Raw genomic sequence first — 27435 nt, 5'->3', positions numbered from 1 at the left:
TTAGAACTTCATAGGTAAACGACTTAAGAAAAAAAATTCAATTTTTAGCGGTAATCTTTTTTAATTTCTCAAAAACTGTTCAAAAGTCAAACAAAAATGTAGATTTCTTCGACACTATACTGGTGACAGCATATTGTATTGCCACATCAATTATACAGATGTGCATTTCAATTTTAAAACAAATATTTAATGGCTCTTTTTCAGTCGTCACTTTCATCATCAAAAGTAGAAGAAGGAATTGGTTTGTTGAGCCAAAAACATGCGAACTTACCATTTACTACCATAACTGAATACACGTATGAACTTTTTTCTCTGTTTGAAAACGTTTTATAATATATATTACAAAACGTTTTTGTACTTTATTCTATAAATTTTAATATACGGCAATGTCATGTTTACTGAGTCATCATTGGGTTACATCAACCAGTATATCATAACATCTGCTTTACAACTTTATACACAATGGAGCACCATCAATTCCAAGCGATAATAAGCAGAGGCGGATTGTAAGCCTTTGCGCAGTTTTCCTGTCATTTTTTTGCTTATTCATCTTTTTCCTTATTTCCTATATTTTTTTTGGAATTAGTTTACTATACTGCCCTTTCCCTATGAGTTACACACTGTTGCTTATTGCTAATGGAAACATACACGCCGCGGTGCGGTTATGCATTGTTTAATGCCGCCAACTTGCCACCTTTTATTATGCACAGAAATGGAAAGCAAAGTAGACAAGTTGGTGCTCTCAAAGTTCGTAGAGTGCTAAAATTCTAAACTCATATCATAATAATAAAAACAATAATAGTAATAACTGATGGAGATATGCCTAATCTGATTCTGTCACGACTGACAGGGTCGGATCATGCATATCAAAATGCCACTGAACGGAGTGATCAATGTGTCAACCGACATTTCTTTACAAACTTAATCGGAAAAGATCAAAGAAGACGGTAAAATTATGTTCCACTCCAACCTTATTTCAATTCGCTCAGTTCAATGCACACACCCTTCCTGCTGTGAATATCGTTACCGCTTACGGAACTATCATGATTTGGTGCTCCCGCCTTGTTTATTTATAAATACAGTATAACATAAGAGGACAATCCAGTTCGCCCCGTGGCCCTATCTTCCATTAGATTTCCCCCTTCCTCTTTCGGTGGTTGTGAAAATTAAAAATATTTGTTCAAAACTAAGTTTTAAACCTATCTGGTCCAAATGTTATAGACGATCATGAAAAAATTTGCTCACACCTAATTGATACAGGTTTAACTACCCGCCCGTAAAAGAAAAGCTTACGTAATTAGTTTGCCTTTTACAGCCGTTAGCGTAGATGATGCTTATAGTGTCACCTCTTTGCTATCAAGCCCGATCAGATAGGCCGAAGCGGCAAACAGCAGGAACACTACACCTCCAACAAATGCTACAGTTTTCACCGACACCCTCTTTGCGACAGCGCTGCCGGCGAGTACGGCAAGACACGTGCAAAACGAGTGACCTAAAATTGCACCGATGTTAACCGCCCATACATTTTCACGGGCTGCCAGAATGATGGTTGCCAACTGTGAGCGGTCACCCCATTCGGCGACGAACGTGAGCGTGAGCGCCTGCCAGAACACTCGTGATAGGACCGCATAAAGACGATCCTGCATCGTCGAGGCTACACCGCTTTCCACGTCAGCTGAGGTTTCCATTTCTTTTTGATTTAGCGTCTTTTCGACTTCTTCGAACTCTTCCTTGCCTTCGTCATCCGACATCCGTGATGCTTCATACAACATTTTTACGCCGAAGAAGATGAACAGTACGATCGAGCAGTAGTGTGTGTACTCTCGTGGAATCACCTGGGTAAGTGAGCCCATCAATGCGCTCAGAACCGTCATAATAATGAGGGCTGATATAGCGCCGGCAAATACAATGACGCGTCGATGACGCATCGACATGATTGCCGCAATAAAAAAAGTCTTGTCACCAATTTCCGAGACGACGATTACACTCAAGGATGACACAAAGCCGTGCCAAAAGTTTGGAACACCAGGGTATTCAGCCGCCACAGCGGTTTCACCACCTAACGACAGAAATGGTGCGGGTGCAACGTCGTGAGTTTCGACAGCCGATACAACCTTGTCCTGTTGCATCTTCTTCTCAAACTCCTGTATCGACTTGGGCAGTTGTTCGGCCGTGGTCGGCGCTAAGAACGCGGCGACAACTGTGAGTGTGGCCACAATGATCCAGGCCATTTTCGAAAAGGCCTGAAATACGACACAAGACAACAATGATACTGAAATCTGATTGTGTAAAAATCAATAGAAATGATCGATACAGTAGCAATATTACGGCAGTGAGACTTTCAATGTTTATCGAAATTCTCACTACTGTATACATAGATATACACCACCATATTTAGATATAACATGCAAGAAAGAATGGTTTGTTTATCGTCTTCTTAATATAATCAGAGGTGGAAAAATTTTCTCTGAACTTGACAAAATTTTTCTACTTCTGAGGGAGAATCAACTCGTGAAATTGAAGTAATGGGATGAATATTTTCTCCAAGAAGGATTTGTTTTTCACCCTATAGTGTGTAATATTAATGTGAGTTTATTTATTGTTTCGAACCACGAATGGGTGTAGAATTAAATTCAAGGAAAACTTACTTCTTGCAGTCTAATTATTAATTGAAGATCAATGAGCTATAAACCATCTCACTTCATTCTTTTAAGTGCGCAAATATTTTTTTTTCGAAGGGCTAGTTTCCTTCTCTCATAACAAGTATAATTCCAACTTAGTTATATTACGATATTGTTGCTGGAATTCCTTATGGGAAAGTCATATGGGCTGCGGTAAGCTATAATTTCGTTGCATCCTAATTCTTTTTTTTTTAGTTAACAAAATAACAGCGAAATGGTAACATGGGAGTCTATGAAAGGGGCGGGGAGGGTTGTTTTTGGTCCAATATATGTTCATATACTTAAGTTTTAGCTTTTGAGTCGAAAATACAGTCTGAAGGATAAAAACAAAAAAAAAATAGGAAAAGCGCTCCATCCTGGATGAAGAACCGAGTCAGTGCATCAACTGAAACAATAACACCGATCCTGAAACGGGCTGGTAAAATAACAACAGAAGGGTACCACGCGTTAGGTGGAGCAAAGCGATTCCAACGAGATAGCCCTTAATGTGTACGCGACTTAGTTCTCGTTAGCTTAGGTGAATGAATCACATTATATGAGCTGATTAACGCCAAAACGGGCACGAAGCAGTACTCATATATGTATGTTATAATATATATTACACTATCCCTTTGCATGAAACTTGCTTTAGGTAACTGCTTGATCTAAAAAATAAAAATGATAATATACGATGGACTCAAAATAAAAAGCGCATGTTTCAGCCCAATGAAAACAATTGTAAGTATTATCTTTTTTATATGCTCCATGAATAATAAATGCGTCTTCCTATATGTTTTTCTAGGGCAACTGAGTGGCACAAATGTACAGCGAGTACTGAGGTACAATTTATAGGATTTAAAAAAGATTTTTGCGAGAGTTCTTAGAAACAATTAAGGATAAGGAACTACATTGGTTCATAGATAAGTAAATTTACTTATTTATGAAAAAATGCTTAACTTTACTCTCAAAAAAATCATGAGACCTCACTAATTATCCGAATAATCCAGTACCAGTCAAGTCAGTCAGTTAGTCTGTCTAAATATTTTATATATATATATATATATATATATATATATATATATATATATATCAATTTGGTATGCATTTGCTGCGGCTAAGACTAAGAATAAATCTAACTTATCTAGCGAAAAACCACCATATGGCACAGTGGCTTACGGTGACCAGTTTCATATAGCTGTGACGTTATGACAAGCACCTATTGAACATGTGGACGTCAGCAATTGATCTGAACCTTGTCTGTCCGGTTGCATCAATGAAGCGAGGCTTTCGAACAATGTGGAAACGGATCTTGCGAATCGAACAACAGTGTCTCAAAGATCAATTGTAGCGGAAATAAAAGTCGGAATAAATTGACAAAAGTTTTGAGTTGTGTGATAATGAAAAGTTTCCATAATGACTCCATCAAATGCGAAATGTCAAGCGACACTTTTACGGGACCTTTACTGAGCTTCTGCTGTTAAGACTGTCGTTCTTATATGATCAATGATATAAACGTGCGAACAATAAATCCTCGAAAAGATGTCAGCATTTGTTAGCTAAGATAAAAGATACGTAACGAATATGTAAATATAATTCCTGGTAAAGTGATTATATAAAACATCAGCATGAATTGCATGTTATATTTTTTGAAAATACATGGTTCAAATACGTGTAAGGAAAAAGTTTAAAAGTACATCTCGGCTTGCTCTTACTTTCCCAAGCTGAAATGTTATTAGCGATTCGATAATAAAAAAAGCTGAGACAAACAAGTTCTGAGCTATTTAGTGCATGAATTCATTCATTGCTAGTCCCGCATTAAATTGGATTTTTTTGTCACTTTCAACTTATTAGATCACAACAAATAACAATTGAATCACGAAAAAATCCACTATGCGCGTTTGATGGCGGAGAAGTTTGCCGTACTCACTGTTTGGTAGTGTTATTATTTAAGTTTCACATTTTAAAATATATTAAGTCTTACTTTTATTATCCGAGTTAATAACATCGTCGCTGTTTATCAAATATTAGCAGTATGTACAGCGCAAATACTATTACACTTTATTTTGACCTTCATACACCTCACAGTTTTTCGGTAATTGTCTCCGGTACCTTCATGCTTATAACCGTTATCACGAAGTTAGAATGGTCTCACTTGATCTATTCATACTATCTAACAGATTGATATGTTTTGTACGGTTGTTGATACTTCTTGTATGTGCCACTTTGGCCGGAGAATCGTTCCGTTTTCATTCAAGAGCTACTGCTGTTGAGATCATTTGCTCGATAACCATAATCTCCGCACGGGGTGAGCAAAATGGCGAGGGGATGAAGTATAGCATCTAGAATCTATAATCATACTACGACATAGAAAGATACAGCAGTAACAGCAAAGTGCATGTGACGAAAACCCGGACGTGAATAACCCCTGACCACTGCGCGAAACGTTCCGGTTAAATGGTCTAAGTACTATGACAATTATTTCTGATTTGAATGATCTTATAGAAAGTTTCAGCAATTCGAAATTATGCAAATACAGTCAATGAAATATTATTAGAGAATTAGCAAAAACTTGATGCTTAAGACCTGCAAGCTGTTCGACGTGCAGGCGACTGAGAGGTGGCTACAGGCTTTCGGAGTAACTAAAAAATACTATTGTAAGCCTGGAGGATTAAAAAAATAGGCTTTTCGTGAAACAAAACATGTGACTGGTTAAGGCTTTCTGAATTACTGCATAATACTACAATACTCATGGACATTATACATCCAACTTGTTGATTTACATCGAAATAACTGTACATAGCGCTATTAGGTTTACTGATGTAAGTAGCATAAGCGTAGTGTAATGACGTATAGGTTCACCATGAGAAAGCCCTTGATCAAAAACCGTAGCCTACACAACGGCCCGACATAGTAAAGTGTACCTACTGCAGAAGGACAAAGATCGAAATTCTCGGCTTTTTCGTTTCAGGAAATTTGTACGAAGTTGTATCGATGCTGAAATTAAAATGTATTAGCTCTAGTTAGTTACTAGTATTAGAATCAACTTACAAGTCATCTTATAGTATATCTTATAGTATTTCAGCCGTGTTTCAGCAGATGAGCAGCAGTTCGTCATACAGATAAATAGCTTAAAGCCTACTAAGACGCAACGAGTACAGCAGATATCCGAATACCAAAAATTGCATATGATAAATCTTGATAATCTAGTTCATTGTGCCCGAATAGAAAGCACACAAAAGTGTTCCGATTAGACAAGGTCAGGAGCTCAAAAGCGCACATGAGGCTTCCACAGTTGTCCGTACGGTGACTGTTTATAGATGTATTTTAAGTGGAGCTAACTTTTATCTCGAACAATTAACATGTTCATTGTAACATCTTCGTTTTCGATTACCTCAGTTGTTGAGCGAAGCATATACTAATAAACCTCATTATATATATATATATATATATAGGTGTTAATATATCATGTATGTATATATATGAGTACACTTTCATAAAGTGTACTCCTATTGAAGTGCACACTAGAGTTTGCCGTTTTTCGTACACACTACTACATACGAAGACGATTCATTAACTGAGCTTACATAACAGGCAGATGAACATCTTGCGTGACAGAAAATAGCAAGTTGCCCTAACATGTCAAGGTTATTTGAAAGTTGGAGAACGGCACAAAGTGCAGTTCGATCAAATAATTTAAGCGGAAAATGCCCGCTATTTTTAAAAGTTTCGTTGCTAAACTAATGTTACAATATATGTAGACAAGGTCAGATTAGTAGCTGGCAGGCAAAACAGATTTGAAGAATGATGTTTTTTGTTGGCTTAGCGAAGAGTTTGAATTTTGCGACAAATTGTAGTTTGTAGTGTCTACGGAGCTTCACCGAAACTGTAGTGGTTACAGACAACAGACCTACTTTCGTTGCTGTGTGCAAACATTTTATTATGCAGAGGTTTCACTCAATAATTGCAATTTCGTTATCTCTAAATCATTTCATTTTTTACTAACTGTAAGTTATTTTCTTATTGAATTGTCTTCCATAAAATAATGTAGAATCATCTATTCAAAACTGTATTCTGAGCTCACCGCATTACATAATGACTCTAGGAGGTATGTCAAAGGATTGAAAAAAGAATAATTTCCCTAAATTACGGTTTTCATCTTCAGTTACATTCAGTTCAGTTATCTGGTTCACCATTGCACGTTGGTTCGAACCTTTAATAAACAGAGGTATCTATTAGATACCAGCTCTTTCTTTCCACCCAACTCCTCCCCAATTGCACACACACATCCAATTTAAGAATGAGTTTGGTAGTACTATATAACTCTTTCGAGTAGTAAGATCGACAAAGCCTTCCTTTAGATTGCAATTATTGTCATGCTCACACTAACGCATTAAAGATAAACTCTTCTACACAGAAAACGAAGCTCTAGAAGAACAAGGAGGACGACTGAAACAAAGTTCTATTATTAGTTGAGCATATATCGTTTTCGTTGTTAATCGCGTAGAGGTTCCTCATTTACGCTAAATTATTAACTCTTAATGGGAACACAGAATTGAAAAACGTTAGAACTTTTGCTAAAAAGCATGCTCTATATCTAATGATCAGTTTTCGATCATTGATTTTAATTCTGGAATCAAGCCAAACATAATATATATATTCGCCTAAAAAGTGTACTTTCTTTTGTTTGGGGGTGAGTATGAAACTTTATATTTTACTCAAGCCTATAACGTGGTTGAGCGAATCTGTCGTCATTATATCCTATAAATAGGATAAATCTTACGTTCAACAATCATTAACAATTTATAATAACATGACTTTCTACTATCTCCATATACTCTTCTTCCAGAGCTCTTCCAATACCGCTATAATAGAGCCATTGAAAGCTGTATCCTGAGCTTATTTTTATAATGCCGATGTACAAGATGAGTAAGGTGTCCTTCTGGCAGATGCTATAGGTAACATTTCGTTTTCCTTGGTCTAGGTAATAACTATTACCGCTAATCGCTTAGAGCATTATAAACCTGTCCATTTGCATCTGATCTTGTTATTCTATCGCATCGCGGAGCAACGGACATTAAAGGACAACGCCAACTTCACCTGCTTCGTTTATATTTCTGATATTTTCCCGGAATAAAATATACCGATAATACAATAATTATTAGAATGTTATTATTACATTGAGCTTAAATGAATGTCGGGATAGCGAATATGACAGATCCTGAACTAGTTATGATAGCTTAAGCGGATTAGTCTTAATACTTGAAATACCGAAGATGACTGGACTTCAGTTCTATAGTACATTATCTATTTATCGCAACAAACACCCAGTTTCTCTCCTAAATTACTTTGTGTTCACACTATCAAGAAGCAGACCGTAACTTGATTGCGTCCAGTGCCGTTTGCCCGGTATTAACAACAAAAACGACAACACTTCACCATAATAGCAATAGCAACTAAGCACAGTACCTCGCGTATAGTCGAACTTGTTCTCTTACCATTTCATTTGTCCTAGCAAACAGATTAGCCGCGGTCACGGCTTGTCAACAGAGGATCGAATCCTCTTTACCGCCGCACGATTGGCAGTAGTCACCGTTGCATTTGTACTAGCCACCACGTCACAACGAACTGCCGCGTTTCCTCTATGCACTGCCAGCTAGCACAAACAGGCTACGATGGTTCTACGATAGAATGGCGACGTACGAAATGTCCAGTTGACGGACACACCGAGTACCCCGACGGCAGAAAGGCACCTACATGTAGAGCTAGTGTCAGTGCAGCTGCAGCTGCTGCGGCCAATAGCAACAATTATAGTCGCACTGTTTGCGTACAGCACCGGTACTTTGACGTCTGGGTTGACATGGCACGCTACACAATAGTAGTGGCACACGCCGTAGAGGCTCTTGTAAAGAATCACTATTGCCGGGGCATAAACAGCGGACTCGTTGCCTCTACTTCCATTGAATCGGTTCCCATCCGCTGAGAGATGCCGACGATGTTGACCACAGCAGCAACGACAACAACAACAGAAATGATGATGATGATTGTGTGGAGGAACAAGGATTTGCCGTATGCACACAGAACATTTTTGGTTGGCGGAGTCAATTCGGTATGCCTTTTGTAGTGACACTTGTAGTAACAACTTATGGAGCAGACGACAGCACCAGTGCGCGCACCCGGTTATACAATTGGACCACGCTCTGGTTTGCAACACGGATAAAATAAATCATGCATGTATTTATGCTAAGCGAAATTACGCTGCTCATTACAGTTTAGAACATGAATAACTAATTTGGTGGAAATATAAAAGGTTGAGGGACTGGATATCATTCACGCCTATCAAAATAAGCTAAAACAAATATATTGTGAAGAGCCGATTGAGCTTTTTAAATAAATAAAGCCCGCAATATACATGTAGTAATAAAAAAAAAAGGTTTGTTTAGTTGCACCTTAGCCCAATCTATTTTTTAATTCAACCTATTTTTGCCTATCTATTTATTTGCTATCTATTTAATATTCATTCCCTTTCCCTTCAGTCAAAACTCAGTAACATATCTAAACAAGTGGTGAGAGTCAACGTATCACAAAGAGTGCCACAGACCATGCCACATGTTTTGAAGAAGCAAAGGCCTGCAAGACCCGTCCGTAGTGGATGAGTGTTTTGTATTGCATTGCTTAGTGCGGCGCTACTTGGCCCATCTGTGTAAAGAAGCGAACGAGTAAGAGTCGTCAAACGACGCCCTTGTTTGATGGTTTTTTTTTTTAGTATTTCTATCGTTTTTACATTCATACTTCAGAGGTCTTTAGTTATTACATCAGCCTGTAAGTGCAAAGCGATCTTTATCTAATCACCATTAACCCCGGTGTTGGAACGTCTAAGTGGATAACAACTGAGACGAGCCTGAGAATTTAATCCTTTTTGAAGTGTTGTGGTCAGATAGCGTCTAATCGAAATTGGCAGCCGGTGGATAGAAATTGGGTTCTGTGAAGAAGTGTATGCTCGATGTTACTCTAGTGCTATTAATGTGATCTAAAGGGAGTTTGCTGTCTTCGACTCCGAGGAGAGACTGTAGATTGTGCCGCAGCGCACACACTATAGGTGAATGTCGTAATGAATTTCTCTCCCCCCCCCCCCCGTAACGTATGGAGGTTTGACTGATTGCGAAACGCAGAGACAACAGTTCTTCCCTACCTAACGCAAAAACGTAAAATACGATCTTTGTGAAATGTTCCTGTCAAATTTATGCTAGCACATATCTGCGTTTATATAGTATTCCTATTTGATTATGTAATACTATTTATTTTCTTTGATGGCTTTAATCGTCATTTGACAAGGCATTCGGCAAAGATTATTTACTATTATAATTGTCAGCGTTTTTTTTGCTAAGTAATCGATCGCTAGACCGACTTTTAGGAGCACAATTTGTACAGCTGATCCATCTCTGCAATGGAGTTATGTGTTATTCTGTCAAGATGTTTATCCGCTCTCAGCTGTTCAGTCGCATTCCAGTAATTCCACACCTGCAGCATAGTTGTCTGCTTCTATGACATAGACCTGGTTTTCGTTTTATTTTATTCTAATTTTTTAATTCGTTTCATCCTCTTTATAATAAAAATGATCAATGATTCTTTCTATATGGGTCGAATGTATCGTTGAACCGGAATGTATGAATTGGAAGAATTGTTTAAACTTTTGCGTAGACGACTAATGAATTGATTGTGCTTTGGTGTTTTTCTGAATAAGACTAATAATACAAGGAAGTGCTCACAAAAATAATGAACACTGGGCCCGTGACAATTCCGGACCGGTTAATTGCATCACGAACTTTTTGTTCCTTTTAAAGCGACTGTATACGAGCTCTTGGGAAGTAGCATGCATTTTCGGTTAAATGTTTTCGTTTCTCCACTTCGTTTTCAACTTGTTCGTCCCTTTTAATTTTGTTCTACCCTTAAAATAAATGGCATACTGTAGATATATAGAGACAAATATTTTTTGCATTTTCTGTAAAATCTAAAACGAGTTAAGTCTTTATGTATCATACAGTAACAATGTTACGTGGAGGATGCATAGAGTAATGGAATTGGTGGAAGTCCTGCCAGAGTGTTGCTTTGCTCTATATATATACATATATATATATATTATCTAAAATGTTTTAGACAAAATTCCTGTATCTTCTAAATCAGTGTATTGCCGATGAAGTATATGAGAGTATGCGTACTTTTGTTCATATTGTTGTTCATGACAGGCGCAAAAACCGTGATGACCATGCCTGGTAAGAGGTGAAGGATAATGATGCGCCGATAAGGCGATGAACGAAGATTTTTCCGAAGTAAAGCCTTGGCTTCAGCCCAGATCGAAGGGTTCTGATATAAACTCTAGGGCTTTCTACAGGTTCGTGAATTGCACGGGATTTGAAGTCGAGCTCTTTTGGTTAGATTTCGACGGAAATCGGGTACGTCAACAAATTTCCTTCTGGGCAACCAAACATTATCATATTTCAGAATTGCATTGTACTGCATTGCAAGCTGAGAAGTTTATATATTGTAGAATAGAGTTGTTGGCCCTTTGATATGATTTATAAATATGTGCTGTGTCCTTTATGCTATTTATGTATGACTAGCCTAACACGTTAATATTCTATATGCATTTCTTAAAGTGCGATCCATTTCGAGATTACTTTTTCCTAGTAATTATTTCTGTCATTTGTTTCGTATTCACAAAGTGTAACGGGAACGTTTCGTTATTTGCTCTTGTGCTTCTGATACAGGTTAGTTACGGTATATTAAAGTCCGTCGGGCATGATACAGCCCTTAACATTGATACCTTCGAAAGCCATCCGTGGCAAGCTGTACCATATACGCCAAGGCCAAGAGAACATAACGCAGCCGAAGCCGTCGCAGAGACCTATCAGACAGCGTTACCTCTGAACGGAAAATTTTTGCTGTACCCTAGTGGCGCTAATCGTCGCGTAAGAAGAGTTGTCTTAATAACTCGGTTCGGTAGGTTCAATATTAAATTCTGTGATAATGCCTCGACTAGCATGAATACACAGGATTTGCAACCAATGTGCATAACTTCGCTTAACATAGATAAAGCAAGAACTGTGGCGACTGCAGTAATTAAACCACTTCTTTTTATATTAAAACCAACGTTAAACCCAACATAGTAGACATACTGTAGATGTTAACATAATACGGTTTAACGAACACGCTGTATGTATGCCATATTTGCCTTTACAGTTAGCTCCCTGAAGTCACTCTGCCTGCAAACTATTTTGCGGGCGTGTCCGGAAGACCCCGCTCGTCTACGTGAGCTCGAATTGCCATTAAGCGTCCTACGAGATTTACGCACATTTGCCGTATACGGCTTCTGTCCCTAACACGAGGCAGGTCGAATATACTTGTTTATAAGGTGAACATAAATTAGTACTGGGCCATCACGGAGGCCGACACCAATCCCCTGATGGCCGAAACGGTGGTCGTGCGAGCAGCGCGCCCACGTAAACCGCACGACGCGAAGCAAGGGGGGCAGGATTTGAACACTACAGGAACCGAATCACTTGAAGTTGGCTTTGTTCAGAATGGCCGCCACAGTTGGACCCATGAGGTACCATCCGACAATGGTCTTCGAGGAGGTGCTTCTGGCGACGGCGGTAGTGGATTAGCGAATCCGTTAGAGGAGGAGGAGCTGAAGTACGGTGCCAAGCATGTAATCAAGCTCATTATACCTGTATCATTATGCATGCTTGTCGTGGTGACGTCCATCAATACGGTTACATCGTTAGCCGAGAGCAATGGACAGTATCTACTCTATACGCCATTTCATGATCAAAATGTTGACACCACCACAAAAGTCTGGCAGAGCTTTGCCAACGCCTTCGTCTTGATGAGTGTCATCGTCATCATGACGGTTCTACTCATCGTCCTATATAAGTCCCGCTGCTACAAGGTCATCCACGGTTGGTTGATCATGTCCAGCCTTCTGTTGCTGTTCCTCTTCGCTTACCTGTATGCCTACGAAGTACTGACCAACTATAACATCGCTGTCGACTATATAACAGTGGCCCTATGTGTGTGGAACTTTGGCATGGTAGGCATGATTTGCATCCACTGGAAAGGCCCGCTACTTTTGCAGCAATTATATCTCATCATTATCTCGTCCCTCATGGCAATGGTATTCATCAAATACATGCCGGCATTCACCGTATGGGCAGTTCTAGCAGTTATTTCGATCTGGGATCTAGTGGCGGTTCTATCTCCGAAAGGTCCTTTGCGAATCCTTGTTGAAACGGCGCAGCAACGTGACGAGCCTATATTCCCTGCACTCATCTATTCATCGGCGATGGTCTGGATTGTGGGTATAGCTGACAATGACGGCCAGTGCCAGGTCGAGGCTAGTCGAGGCGAAGGTGTCTCTGAAACTCATCAAAGTTGGCTATGCCAAGACAGCAATGGGTCAACAACTGTAGTCAATGACTCACAAGCGACAGGTACAAGCACTTCAAGGGGTGGAAGTCATGAAAGAGGCGGTGAGTTTCTAGACACTGATGACGGATCTCAACGTCTATATCACCGACAACAACAGATACAGCAAGGTGAGGAAGAAGAACGGAGCGTAAAGCTTGGCCTAGGCGACTTCATTTTCTACTCGGTGCTCGTCGGTAAAGCATCCTGGTATGGCGACTGGAATACGACACTCGCCTGCTTCGTCGCGATCTTGATCGGACTCTGTCTGACGCTGCTGCTGCTGGCAATTTTTCGCAAGGCATTACCCGCTCTACCTATTTCTATCGCATTTGGTCTCGTTTTTTATTTTGCAACATCCACACTCGTACAGCCATTCACCGAGGTTCTTGCTGTGCAACAGGCGTACATATGAGATGGCAGCCAATGTATTACGTCCTGAAATGAAAACGGTGAGAAAGAATAAGTGACCTTTTTTTTTGACTCCATCACTGTTCGCAGATCAGACAAACGGCGACGACAGTATATATTGTTCGACAGAACTTTCGAGTACTAATTGACAGACGTATTATTATTATAGTTAATATTGTATGAGCTCGTGAGTCTATCAAAGTGGTTGGTGAAGTATGCGGATGTAACTTGCATTTGCTCGCTAATATATTAGCTCAAATATTAAGCCAAACACAGTGGAGAATGTAACAGAAACACAGGGAAAGCTGCTTGATTATTTGATTCTTTCGAAGTAATACAAAAAAAGATTGAACATCGCTGAAATGTCATTATAGTATATTCATGCGGTATACTCCATATGTACTGGAAACATCTACCGACCCAACATTTGACGAAACGTTTTTAGGCCGCATATGTTTTCAGTGTTGCATGATAAGCAAAAACTTAGGTGAATACCGTATTCAGCCAAAGGTTCATCTAAGAAATCAATTTATATGGCACTTTTATGCATAGACACCGGCAAATGTTCGAGCAGTAATCCGTAAAAGACCTTTACGCTTCTGTGAAGCAAGGAGGGTATTTTCCTCAACACAAATTATGCCTAGGGGCGGACTTACACGCTTGGAATGCATCAGTTATCTCCGTTTAATAAACGGTTGTACGAGCCTGATTGACGCGTGTGTACAGAAAACGCTGTTAAGAAAAATGTCTGTAAATGAATAATGTACTAAGCTTTACGCCCAATGAGAGCAGAAAAATTAAATAGATATCTAGGTGATTTTTTAGATTTGGGTAAGATTGATATTTTTCTTCATAAAGAAAGACTGACATGGTTTATTTGGTTTATTGTTCAGGAAAGAGCACACATTGCATATTCAGGACGAATATGAATACTAGTAAAACAACTTATCTTTTGTCTTTTTCCCTTATATTTTCCATACAATTACTTAGGAATACTTAGGAATCTTATTGATGTTTAAGCGAAAATAAAATATGAACTATACAGTGAAGAAAGATGTAGTTCTATTTTCTGGACGAATTACATGATGACCACTATGATAGCACGGCCTTTTTATTAAATTTCAGTCAGTCAAATAAATAGGTTGTAACAAAAAAATGAAAAACAGAAGCGGTAGTTACTTCTTTTATAAATTTAACAATAAAATAAGTATTTAGAGCTATTCGTAGTATAACATGCAATAACATTTAGGTATCGTTGTTTAGAGCTCTTATTGCCTAGTGCAATTAGATCTAACCTTCATAGCAAAATCTAAATAGATTTGTTGTGAGAACTGGAGCCATAGGCTTTTAGATTTACGTGCGTTTTTAAGATATTTGTCACATGTTAAGTTATAATTCATTATCGTTCAGTCGGCAACTGAACGATAATCGAGGGCTACGTAAATTTCATGAACCGTTAAACTGCAACATTAGAAAAATCGGTAGGAGATTGGAGATCGTCTCTCATCCTACAACATACGTGTGTGAGAGCAACCTCTGTAAAAAAAAGACTGGTAGTTATAGGGATGTAAGGATGGGCAAGTTGAACGAAAACTATATGGAAATGCTAACTGAAAATTCTTTGTCTATGTAAGAGTCTCATAGTTTAAATAGCACTGAGCCTCAATGTGGGCAAATCAAAATAAACGATTGATTTAGCTGCTGACGAGAAGATTTCATGTGGTGCATCAAGCAATAATGCAAACGATAACAACTGGGGATGCAAATGAGATGCAGTAAAAAAAAAGGATAGTGTCTACATGGGTAGACCTGTTAACGTCGTTACAAATGGAAACGGGCCGCAGCGATTTGCCTACTGCTGAATTAATGCCGCAGCATATTTTTAATTAGTAATGTCTTCTATAGTAAAGGAAACATTTTTTTATACGGATGATGCTGATGAAGTAGATATTCGTGTTTATTCGACAGCTGCACTATATATAGTTTTATACACATAGCATGTGTCAATAAATTACCATTTATAACTCATTACTCATTCAGATTTTGTTTTTAGTATTTTACAGAATTCGTGTAGAAAGGAATAATTACTGATCAATAGCTTCGCTCAAAATGTTTAATAAGTGCCGAGAGCCTTTCTTGATCTGTCAGATAAACTGAAGGATGCGTAACCGGTTTATGGTTATCCATTGAAACAATGAGCCCAGTTAACCTATGCGAACTGGTTTAGTTTACAGGTTAGCTCGAATAGGTTAGTAATATATTGGTCTAAATTTTTCTCCTGAACGCTTTCATGCAAGACGCGGTGTCGTGGAAAACGTTTTTTACTGCTTCAGCACCCACGGTTAGCAACAGAGCATACAAGAATACAATGATTGCTTAAACTCACATCTTCCATTGGTATTCATTAACATGCGAATCGGACGCCTCTCTTGTTCTGAACAATTTGACTTACCCAGTTTAGAAAATTGACTTTTTATATGTAAATAGCATTAAAATCGCTGTTTCTTAATATAACTACAGATATTTTGCTGTAGGAACCTGTATCCGATTAATCGTATTTCAGATTTGAATCATCTGACGAAGACACCTTTACCCTGTTAAAGGTGTCTGTCGCCAACAAGGTACTCTGCGATGCTTTAGACGAATGCCCTTGTAATTTTTTACCACTTCCCCCATTCTGTTAGTTCCCTTTCCTTCGAAGTTCAAAGCTTCACCCACAAGGTCCTCTCCCCTGCTACAGCCTCCGGGTTATCAAAATGCGAGCTAGAAATCTTTCGTTGTGTCTGATCTCCTTCCTCAGCCATCTGCGCACGCGCCGAAGACCTCTCGAGCGCACCATCCCGTCGAAGGCTAGGAATTGCCAAACACCCCCTGAAGCTCAACTATGAATAGCGAACTGTCAATAGAGCGTTACAAGGAAAGCAAGTATTGCATTGGTCAAAATAGCGAAGTGAGATAACTCCGCGCTGAAATATTCGCTTCGTGTCATATACGTATGGAATCAAACCTGCGGCCTATTTCGCTAAGGAGATGGATCGCTATGAAAGAATACCCGCGACAAAAGGCTTGACAGCTGTGTGCGCTGAACAAGATTATCACTGGAAACAACAAGATATCTGCTTCGCACCGACAAGCTGGCCCCTGATTTGAAATTTGCTGACAATGGACCTATCGGATGGTACGTAATTGATGATATAAGTTGTTCCCGGTCTTTTATTGACTATTGGCTCTTTGTAGTGGAATACGACCATTTACATTTGAAGTGAAGAGAGTGATTCAAGTATGTGACGGTCTTCATAGCAAATAAACTTCTAATGGAACGCCTCTCATCTATACTACTAGATGGTAGGAACGCCATCTATATATTTTATATTATTGGATTAGTATTATGCGTATGCCAATCGGTGGATGCCTCGAGTGCTAAATATCGATAAATTGAAGGGCGTGCCTGCATGATTGGAAGCTGAGTACTGTTTAATGATGATTAAAATTCAACAGAGTAGTGCCCATACTATTTGATATACAGTAACTCAATAAAAAGTAACGAATTTGTCAGGCACATAAAAAATTAAAAAGCCTTTGTAATATTTTTCTTGTCACCCATTAAACTTTTCTCAGAAAAATTTACTAGCATTTGTCAGCTACATTTACTATTGATTTAATTTAAAATTGTCGATGTTTTGAGAATTACCTAAAGTTCAATAACAATAGTATGAGGCGTTCCACTACAATTTTCCACTACAAAATAATGCAAGAGTTTATATAAGCCAAATTTAAGGAGACTGCTAAGAACGGCCACTGCTACTGGAGAAAAATTATTTCAGTTCATTTTACAAACATTGCTTCTATCTTATGATCTGAAAGGGCCCTACCACGATTTATTAGCTTCTGGAAAATTATCTGTTGAAGGCACGTACGTTTTGGGGCGACACAGTCTTATAAGATATGACGATATAAATCAGTTGTGGAGCTATATGGACCGTAAATGATTTTATGCGAAGATGTCAATCTCTCAACGAAAACAAAGGAAAAATGCTTGTTTTCTAAGAATAGGCTGTGGCGTGTGTCAGTTCAAGGCTGCAGCTACCTTTAAAGTTATGGTCGATTAGCTACGTTAAATTCTAATAAAGGTTTTACTCGATTACTGGCACATTCAGTGGTTGTATTTTGTTTAGAAAACTGATGGAGATCTGTAAAGTGCATTGTTTTCCAATGCCAACTCCAATGCAATTTTGTTCAGGCTTGACGGTGTGGTGTGGATTAAGGGTCGTTACAATTCCTTTCAAAAACAATCGCATATGCTATACGGTTGACAATTATGACACGCTGTAGCACAAAAATACGATACATAACTGATATTGATGCTTGTACATTTACAAATATACACGTATATACCCACTAGCCTAAATTCGACCGTCTGAACGCCTAGCGGCAGTACCGAAAAAAGAAACTCAAAACAATTAATTTTTGGGTTAACTTGTGCTCTGACCTAAGCTAGCTTTTTCAATTTCTCTACCAAAGTAACAATCAATGGTATCCTCGTTACACGTTAAAATGTACGGTAGTCTATATAGCCCTGCCTTCCCTTAGCCTATATAGCTCCCATAAAGGTAATTTAAGATGTTTCAATGTAGTGCCTTTCACAAACCACAATTTGTTTTCAATCTATGTCATTCTATCTAGTTTATCGTTTCCTAATTCAATTAAAAAAGAAAAATAGCGTTAAACTTTAAGGAATGATTTGTACAGCTTATATTTGGGTGATCGGTAAAATGCATGAAATGCAATTTTTCCATAATTTCCCTATGTCAACATTCGTTTCGTCTGAGTGGTGTTTATGAAAACTCGTCCAAACTTGTTTATCTTCTGCAATAGAGTTACTGTTTGCCAAAGACAAGCCTTTTAGTTCGACAACTCACGGCTGTAGCTAAGGGTCACGAAATCAATTAATAATTTGCAGTGTGTCACCATCGCGCTAATAACAAGTGACCAACAGTAAGCGCTCAAACTCGGGAGCATATGAATTGGGAAAAGACATGCTTCCTAGGCTTTCAGTGTGTTCACGCATTAACTTGCTAGCAAAGCCAACTTACATATATTGTATTTCAGTTATTTTCGTAACGATTTAAATAGACGTTGATCAAGTATTAGTTGTACCAACGTCTAGTAATTATGTACGTATATATTTTATATCAAAACGCGCACATCAGTTAGAATCGATACGAGGACTTTGCGGCTTTAGCATAAACACTTTTCCTATCTAAGCGTTGTGGCAATACATCAGGTACACCAACGAATATATATTTAAGGAATATTTGGTAAAAATATCTTCTTCAAACACCTTTTTCTTCGTTGTTTAAAGCTACGCTGAACATTTGTCATTAATTTACGAGCAATTAATGTGTGTTCGCCTTTACCCTGTCGAATGGTGTTCTCGTTTACAGTACTAAGCATTATTACTAAATTGACAGGAATTCGAGATATTACTTTGTTTTGCGTTTATTGATCGGCAGATGAAATCACGACAAATGTTCCAATGGTAAACGCAGGAAGTACGTTAGGATCGGGACCTCTTTGGCGATGGTTGAAGCGGCTCGATCCGTTTTATGAACGGCCTTCCCTTGTTCGGCAAAATTCCCCCATTCGTCGATTCCTCTATCCGTATGTAGTTGTCGCCGGCGTTTGCTGCGTTTATTTCGTGTATGCGGCAAACTCGGCTACGAATCCTCAACACTCGGACAATGAGCCTGCGCCCAGCATTAATCTTGATAGCGTCAAGAGGACAGAGCCAGCGGTCAGTGAAGCGTCATCTTCCGCAAAGCTGCACATGCATCCGACTTCATATATTGAACCGGCGAAGAAAAGTTTCTTTACCCTTATCAGAGATATCGGTGTCGAAGGCGGCGCGAAAGATCAATTCGCAGTTAATGTCAACACCGATGTGGCAATCAAAACAATTTTACTGTGGAATACGTTTTTCAATGAACGTGATTACATTCCACCGTTCGAGAAGATTTGTCCCGGCTATCCATGCCGGGTAACGATGAACCGCACGGAGCAGGCCGATGCCATTATCGTCCATCTTCGAGACATTAACGCTACCGATGTTCCTAAGCGGCAATCTCGTGACGAGGTGTTTGTATTGCTTAATGCTGAGGCGCCTCCGCATGCACCACCTTTGCCCGAGTCATTTAATAATCTCTTTAATTGGACGATAACTTATCGGCAAGATGCAGATATACCTCTGACCAAGAACGTCATTAGCAAGTACGAGTTCATGCCGATCAAAAAGGATTTCCACGTAAACAAGACCAAACTGGCCACGTGGTTCGTGTCACATTGTCAAACGTCAAGTGAACGTGAGACGCTAGTCGCAGAACTTGCGAAATATGGAGTTCATACTGATATTGTCGGTGATTGTGGTACTATTAAATGCGATAGGTCTTCGCCATGTTACGATCAATTTTCAAAAGACCACTTATTTTATCTGAGCTTTGAAAATTCTATCTGTAATGACTACATAACCGAGAAGCTCTTCAACATCCTTGAACATAGTGAGATGGTGCCCATTGTTCTGGGAGGCGCGGATTATTCGCGGTTCGCTCCGCCTGGCAGTTATATAAACGTGAACAAATTTTCAAGTATAAAACAACTCGCCAACTACATACAGCACGTTAGCAATGACCCAGTGCTATATAACAGCTATCATCGCTGGAGGTAAGCGTCCAGAATAGACATGAGTGTAAGAAATCGAACACACTGCGTTATTGCATATTTGCTTTTCATAAACGATCATTTAAATATTCTACTGTAATTATATCGCGCGTAGGATAGGAAAATATATCAGTTGTAAATGTGTCATATGCACAAAACCCAGTAAATTAATGACTTCTACAATCAGCAAAATAGATTTATTATTCAGCGAAGTTCAGTAATCGTATTCTATCGTTTATAGGTAGTTTGTGAGGGCCCTTGCTGTTAGGCGTGAAAATAACATTCCATTAACTAATACGGCTTCGATGTATATAGTCTTGAATATTTAAATAATAAATTATATGGCGCATATTGCTTAGGTTCGCTCACGCAAAGTAACACGTTACCGTATAATTTACAATGCTGCTTGTATCTGTTTGTTGTTTTCACTCCTGCTGCTCTTTTCTGTGCCTTCCATTTGACGACAAATTTTTACAGGAGTTATTATCAACTCCAAGATCCCCTGCACTTCGCCTGCCGCCTGTGTGCAAAGCTACATACGAACTATCGTCGACGGATGTACCAAGACTTCAACACGTACTGGCATAGCAACACTTGTCACGGTAGCTGGAGAAAAGCTTATGATCTGAGATAACATTTCGAACGATAATTGATAGTGGCGTATTAATTGGCGTACTTATGTTTTTGGTACCAGCCAGCATCAAACGTTCACGCACATCCCTACAAAACGAGTAAAGCATTGTTAGTGCGAATAGATATGCCCGAATTCGCTCAGTGCTTATTGTAGTGCCATCAGCCTGTAGGTACGAGCCACGGTTATATTCGAAATGTAAATTAACGAAGATAAAAGCGTGAAAATTTTATTTTTATCTGCTGCTCTTATTTGAAAAAGAAGTATGCTTCTACGATCATCTATGTGTCGGCAGTTACCAGTCGTTTCGTAAGACGTTTAACGCCATGCGCAGTCGTAGGAACGATATAAAGCAAGGCGAACTAAGGAGCGTGTTTTGCGCCGCAATGTAATTCAACGTTCTGTCTTAGGGAATCACGGATCGCTTAGAAGGAACTCATTTACAGGGTAATTGGAAAAGCGTGTTTGCAATGCCCGGCAGAACGGACGAAGAGTCATTGTCGCAAACTTGCAACGGATCAGCAAAAAAAAACGTTTTGTCAGCTGTTATTTTGTCCCTATAGACACATGTGTTCAAGTTAGCAAGGTGGGTACCTTCACAACCGAATAGTTCGCAGGTTAAATCGAGTTAAATACGGAGCAGTATGTACCCTTCCCCTCTGTATCTATAATACAAAGTGCTAATACTATTCCATTAATATCGATTAAATTAAATTTATCAGATTAAACACTACTCATACATAGTTGAGAAGCATATCATGGCAAACTTTGAAAAGCAAAAGGAAATATTAATTTGCTTTCTAAATCGAAAAGACTGTATATGACATATGAGATATATGTCAGCAACGAAAGCCAGTAATAAACACTAGTATTTTTTGGTCGAACCATAAGTAAGGAACTAAGAAACGCAAGAAGCTTTTATAAATATTATTCCTATTATTATATTCAGGTCTTCTAGTCTATCTGAAAATGGTCAGTGATACGTAGATACGGGTAAGGGCAAGTGAGTACATTATAATTATATACGTCTTGCCACAGGCGCGAAGTGACCAACAAGTAACTAAGATTATTATAATGGAAAGATAAACGTAGGGCAATTGAGTTCATTGGACCAAATCCTTTGATAATTTTAAAAATAGATTAAATGTAAATGTTCTAAAGGAAGCAATAAGTGCACAAGCCATTCGAAGCGGTTAGCATAATGAGCTAAATTATTAACTAATTAATTTATTAACTTATTAACTAAGTGACTAAGATGTATTTGCCACGTTGGATTCACCAAGCCTAACATCGACATCGAAACGAAAATGAGCGATTCGTTATAGCGGTGGAATAGAATCGCTTACCTATTAGCACTTGCTCAGAACCTTCTTTCTTGTTAGAAACTTAAGGACAAAGGCATATGTAGATCAGTTTATGCGGCCAAATAATTTCCTTGCTACTGTAGAATTTTCACCTGATAAACCCACGTGGTTCACAATTTAGTTTGGTATTACTTTAAGGCCACACCTTGGATCCAACGAACAACTGCCGTGGATCGACTGTGTCTTTTGATTTTCTACTACCGTGGAAGGTCACAAGTATGTATGACCATCATAATACCTGTTCATATTTTCGATGCCTATTGACACGATACGGTGAGGCGGAGTTGATTCAGTTAACTGAAATAGCTACTAGAAGCACTGAGTTTGCTCGCGTCAGTCCAAGCTAACCTAACAACTTCTTAAGTTACCCCATCTGACGTAAAAATACGTTATTTTCCATAATAGAACCATATATATATATATCGGTTAAATCGAATAAATAATTCAAAGATATCACAGGTGCGTTATACCTTTGTATACTTGCTGGGTTATATTTATTTTTTTTATCAGGGCTGGTGAATTACCTCCTCGCTATTCAGTTGAAATCGTGATCATGATTTGTTCAACACAAAAGTTCAAGGTGTTTTTTCTTGCATTACCTGCCACAGTATTAGTTCGATAAATTTACTTCTTGATGTTGAGGAACCAAAATGTTTTTCCAAAAGATAGATCGATAGGACGTATCAAGTTCACTGATTAGTCGAGAAATTCTAGTGCAACGTTTTTCGGCCCGTTGTATTTTACAGTTTGAATGTACTTTAGAGTAAACTTGTTTGGAGTTATCTCAAGGTCTTGACATTTCACACGATCCAAAAAAATTCTTTTATATTTAGGTCGTTTTCGATTTGTAAGTGTTGAACGAGAGCACACTTTCCTCAATTTAGAACATGTTCACCCGAAATAAAAACACCGCTGTAGTTAAATGAGAAAGGCTTTTTGTCCGTCAACGTTCCTAAATCATCCAGAAATCCAGTCAAGCAGAGTGTGCTTACAAAGAGCAGTGACAGGCCGACCGCAATTAATCGCCATTGTACCAGCCGACGAGGCTGGAAGATTTACGGCATTAGTTAATCGCGAAATGGCTCGTTCATGTTGAATCATCATGAGATTAGTAGCCTCAAGGCGTTCTAAAGCAAGAAGAGTTCTCGGTAATATAAATGTAGAGAAAAGAGTGACGGACAAAAGCAGGCATCAATAGAAAATACAAGCCATTTTCATTATCCATTAGAATTATCCTATAACGCGGACAATTTTTAGGCTAACAGCTGTCCACTTCTTTTATGGAATTTCAGGAAATTTATGTAAATAGTGTTTTTTTTTCCATTTAGTTATCGGCCCATCTAACGTATAGGGTGTTTGCAATGGCTACTAAGGGAAGTATTTAAAAAGCTGTGTGTAAAAATTGTCCAAAAGCTCATGTATTTGGGTTGTATAATTTTATAAACGTATAACATTAAGAAAATCACACGCTGTGTAAGGTTGAGTTTTCAACAAACGAGTTTAAATATTTTTTAAGGTGATGTGACCCGTTTTCGCTGTGGTTTTGAACCTGTTCAGGTGTCTCTATAGCAGATCTAAAAACTTCAATCCCCTGTATTTTTCTATACGCGAAACGAACTCTTTTATAGACCTAACCTTCAATCAATTTAGCGGTTCTCCGCACTTAAATATTGTGGTCTATAAAACACTTGAACTAACTGTTAAGCAATCGAATTAGAGTATCTGCACACCGAATAGATTACTCTAAGTATGTATTATTTGTAGAACTAAGCTATGAACAGCTGTCATGGCTTATACGAATTTCGGACGCGGAAAAATCAAGATATATCCCACAATTGCACAACCCTCACTACAACGCTGGTTAAAACGTTCTAGTTCTTAATAATTAGATCATAGCTACATCTATTAAAATATGGAAAAATGAGAAAAACTTGCAAAAAACTATTTTTTATAGGAACCTTTTTTGACCTATGCGTAAGATAATTCAAATAGAAATTTAAGCCAAGCTATTCTTGGCTTATTTGAGTATTAAACGCAATACGAAACTGATCGCCACAGTGGTGAGGCGGCTCGATGTATCAACCATTAGTGTCTTCAGTTAATCTTCAGCGATGGCTTTGAATTGTTCTATTTCTTAGTAGCATTAGCCCTTTTGTGCTATTTTCGACCAGCATGAAAATCATTGCGTAGCGATACGACGGTTTTACCAGCACGAACTATGAGAACCTGCTGGTTTAGATCCTTTCATGGGCCACCTAGCTCATAATTTGCATGCACAATGGTAATAAAATGCGCGTGTGCTTTCATACAATTATTATCGCTTTTTCTCTTGCTGTATACAATGCAACATCACCAAACAAAGCCTTAATCTTTGCTGGTGCAAACTTGATATTTGTGATGTCATTTTTATCTCAAACGGCCTTTTAAGTTTCTGGGCCTACCCTTAATAATCACCATCTCAAATTGTTTTCTCCGCAAAACCTCAAAAACTAGCGGAATTATGTACTTTTTTCCCGACGTAGTTAAAAATCTTAGCGACGTATCTAATGCAGTCGAAATGTTTAATTGACTACCTTTTGCCGAAGGAAAATAGAGGATATTGATTTATTTTTTCGTATTTCAAGTTCCATTTTTCCGTACATAATTTCTAACCATTATGTATCCCAGATAGTGTAATGGTGTCTTAGAAATGTATTGAAAATTCTTACAAAATGCATATTTCTGATATATTCTTTCTTTATATTGAGTGAAAGGCGCTGAATGGTACAGGCATTGTATGATCATATGGAAATTTTAGGCGACATTCTTTCGTGTCTCTTGCGAATTGTTCAAAAATCTCGCAGCTCTATTATGTGCTTATTGAACTTAGGTATCACGCCTATTTTCATTTTTTAGAGGAAATAAGAAAATGTGGCATGTGGCCTTATTTAATTAATGTAGGAGCAATCACGGAACAGAGATTTCCTGAATTTTAATAGAAAAAGTAAGTAGATTGAATTTTCGCCTAATTTTCATAGGTTTAGGATTTTTATAAATAATTTGGTAATTGATGCACGGTATGCAAAAAGTAATCAAACGAAATACAACTCATTAAAATTAATTTAATAAACGTTTTTGATAGACGTCTGAAAAAGATCTCACTCGAGCAAAAAGTTGTTCTCATTTGCAAATCGATCAGCTCGTTGCTTCTCATATCATCTCACGTTCACTAATCTATCCTTGTTAGAATCCTTATTAGGTCTGTCCTTATTTAAACCTAAAATACTTTTCCACTTGCACTTTCAAACCGTTTAGAACCTACTTTGAGTAGTTCTCAGTCTTCGCTCGTTAGAAACTTCTACGCATGCCATCCCCCATTTTGCTAGATGGCTTTGGACTATACAATAATGCACAATTCCACGGTGCTTGTGAACCGTGGTGCTGTCGTTTTCTTAGTCAGGAGTGTCGTTTCATCTCTCTCAGCTGTAGATACTTACCAGCTGCTTTGGTTTCTCATCGACAAAACTGCAGAAAATAGATAACCTATAAATAACGCAATATCTCCATAAGCCCACCATAAAAAAACTTACGTTGGTCCCGTAAGAACCTACAGACGAGACACGCGTCTGATGTATCGCAGTTTTTAAAGGCGTTTAGACTGTTTATGAAGACCTTCTGATTAAACTCACGGATGCTTTATGAAGAATAACTTATAAGAACACGCTAACGGTTCTAACTTCAAATGTTCTAAGCTCTAACCTTTGACTGAATCTATAGGTTGTTGGCGAAGGCGATACGGGCATTTGGATCAATTGAGTCATCAAAACAATTTCGGCGGCATCATTCTTTCGTGTACTTGTACCACAAAATTGTGTTTATAAATCGTAGTAACAGCAACTGCCAACTGAACTTCCTCTCGCCTTCGAATTTCGCAAAGTAGTCGCGTTTTTTTCAGCGAAGGATTTTGCGAGAGTTATCGATGAAAAGTTTTACTATGATTTCATCGTCAAAGGGAAGCTTCTCGAGTTAACTGATGGCCGTATAAGGAAAAACTAGCAAGGAATATATATGAGGGATATATATACGTTCGGAAACCATAGGAACATCGTATTCTTGTGTGTAAGTAATTCTCCCATAAATTGATCTCTAGTTGAGGCTAACTATTTTAGCTCTTAAATTTTGCTCTCTGAATAATTATGCTCTATTTAACGTTTTTATGTTTTTTACTTGTTATGTAGCTAAAATTAATATATATATATATATATATATATATATATATATATATACCATAGACATTACTATATACCGAGGTGTTATACATAATAAAAGCCTTCACAAAGCAATACGTTCCATTTGGTAGAAACTTATTAAATGTGCTTAGTAGCTTTGTTATAAAAAAAACCGCAGTTTCGCTGATTTTTTTTCTAAAAAAATAGATTAATTCTGTATTAAAGCTCATAAAAGCGAACTAACTAACCAACTAGATCTCGAGTGATAGAATTAATAAATATAGACTAAACTGGTAATCAGTTCATAAGTTAGAGTTCGCTCTGATCATGTCCGCAGCGCGAAGAAACTTGTGAAGTTGAAGGTGAAGTTATTAGTCAGTACAAATGCAAGCGACAGAAATGAATAGCACAACATTTCTGTTAAATAGAATAGTTTTCGATTTAACAGGAGAACTAGAGTTGGTTAGTTCATCGATTTAAGCTCTGGTTCATATTTTTATCAATTTAAAATCTAGTTAAACATTTTAGGAATTCAAATCCAATAGTTCCTATTATTCTTTACGGAGGTTCGTAAAGCATAACACACAAATCATTATATTATTTCAAACAAGCAGAGACAACTTAAATCGATCGATAGATCAGTCGCAACTTTTCTGTCTTGATGACATCTTCACTTTGAACCTCGAGTTCTCTCGAATCACCCACAATGCCAACTACTGTTGATAGTCTACTAGTCGGATGCATTCGTTAGACCTTAGTCATTATTGTGCACATTTATCGCTCTCCCGGCCTGCCGAAAAAAACCGCGTAGGGCATAAATCATTGCTATGTAGTGAAGTTATCAGGTCATGCGGTACATCTCATAATCGTGTTTATTTACCTCGGGACCAAATGCAATTAGTCGCTCCTTTACGATAAAAATGTTAAGTACAGCCTATGTAACAAGCGTGTCTCTCTGCTGAGAAGCAATAGATGTTTGACCCGTT

General features: G+C 38.2%; 3 protein-coding genes across 9 annotated transcripts; 2 read left to right on the top strand and 1 right to left on the bottom strand.

Annotated features, from left to right (window-relative positions):
* Positions 1–669: 669 nt before the first annotated feature.
* On the bottom strand, positions 670–8791 carry LOC111243565 (uncharacterized). 3 transcript variants are annotated; one of them, XM_022789359.2, is made up of 4 exons: positions 8156–8791; positions 5586–5654; positions 4642–5017; positions 670–2243 (listed from the first exon to the last, which is right to left on the bottom strand). In XM_022789359.2, exons 3-4 carry the CDS (start codon positions 4663–4665, stop codon positions 1335–1337), a joined length of 933 nt encoding a protein of 310 aa, XP_022645094.1. In that variant the 5' UTR covers positions 4666–5017; positions 5586–5654; positions 8156–8791; the 3' UTR covers positions 670–1334. The 3 variants fall into 3 exon arrangements, with proteins under 3 accessions (XP_022645094.1, XP_022645096.1, XP_022645095.1); XM_022789361.2 differs by lacking the exons at positions 4642–5017; positions 5586–5654 and having other exon boundaries at positions 8156–8783; XM_022789360.2 differs by lacking the exons at positions 5586–5654; positions 8156–8791 and having other exon boundaries at positions 4642–5505.
* Positions 8792–9221: 430 nt separating this feature from the next.
* On the top strand, positions 9222–15567 carry Psn (presenilin). Of its 3 annotated transcripts, none has more exons than XM_022789352.2 (4): positions 9222–9376; positions 10904–11110; positions 11426–11657; positions 11898–15567. In XM_022789352.2, exon 4 carries the CDS (start codon positions 12121–12123, stop codon positions 13534–13536), a length of 1416 nt encoding a protein of 471 aa, XP_022645087.1. In that variant the 5' UTR covers positions 9222–9376; positions 10904–11110; positions 11426–11657; positions 11898–12120; the 3' UTR covers positions 13537–15567. The 3 variants fall into 3 exon arrangements, with proteins under 3 accessions (XP_022645087.1, XP_022645089.1, XP_022645088.1); XM_022789354.2 differs by having other exon boundaries at positions 9367–9479; XM_022789353.2 differs by lacking the exon at positions 9222–9376 and adding an exon at positions 9497–9756.
* A 249-nt stretch (positions 15568–15816) lies between these two features.
* On the top strand, positions 15817–22697 carry LOC111243564 (lewis-type alpha-(1,3)-fucosyltransferase-like). Of its 3 annotated transcripts, XR_015319145.1 has the most exons (4): positions 15817–16877; positions 19046–20249; positions 20724–21463; positions 22380–22697. XR_015319145.1 is itself a non-coding variant. In XM_022789356.2 (3 exons), exons 1-3 carry the CDS (start codon positions 16847–16849, stop codon positions 20878–20880), a joined length of 1392 nt encoding a protein of 463 aa, XP_022645091.1. In that variant the 5' UTR covers positions 15817–16846; the 3' UTR covers positions 20881–22697. The 3 variants fall into 3 exon arrangements, 2 of the variants coding, with proteins under 2 accessions (XP_022645091.1, XP_022645092.1); XM_022789356.2 differs by having other exon boundaries at positions 20724–22697; XM_022789357.2 differs by having other exon boundaries at positions 15821–16710; positions 20724–22697.
* The last annotated feature ends 4738 nt before the right edge of the window (positions 22698–27435 follow it).

Source organism: Varroa destructor, unplaced genomic scaffold, assembly GCF_002443255.2.
Source record: "Varroa destructor unplaced genomic scaffold, Vdes_3.0 BEIS01000001.1, whole genome shotgun sequence".
Classification (NCBI taxonomy): domain Eukaryota; kingdom Metazoa; phylum Arthropoda; class Arachnida; order Mesostigmata; family Varroidae; genus Varroa; species Varroa destructor.
Note: the sequence above shows the minus strand (reverse complement) of the source record. Positions and strands in the feature narration are given on the sequence as shown.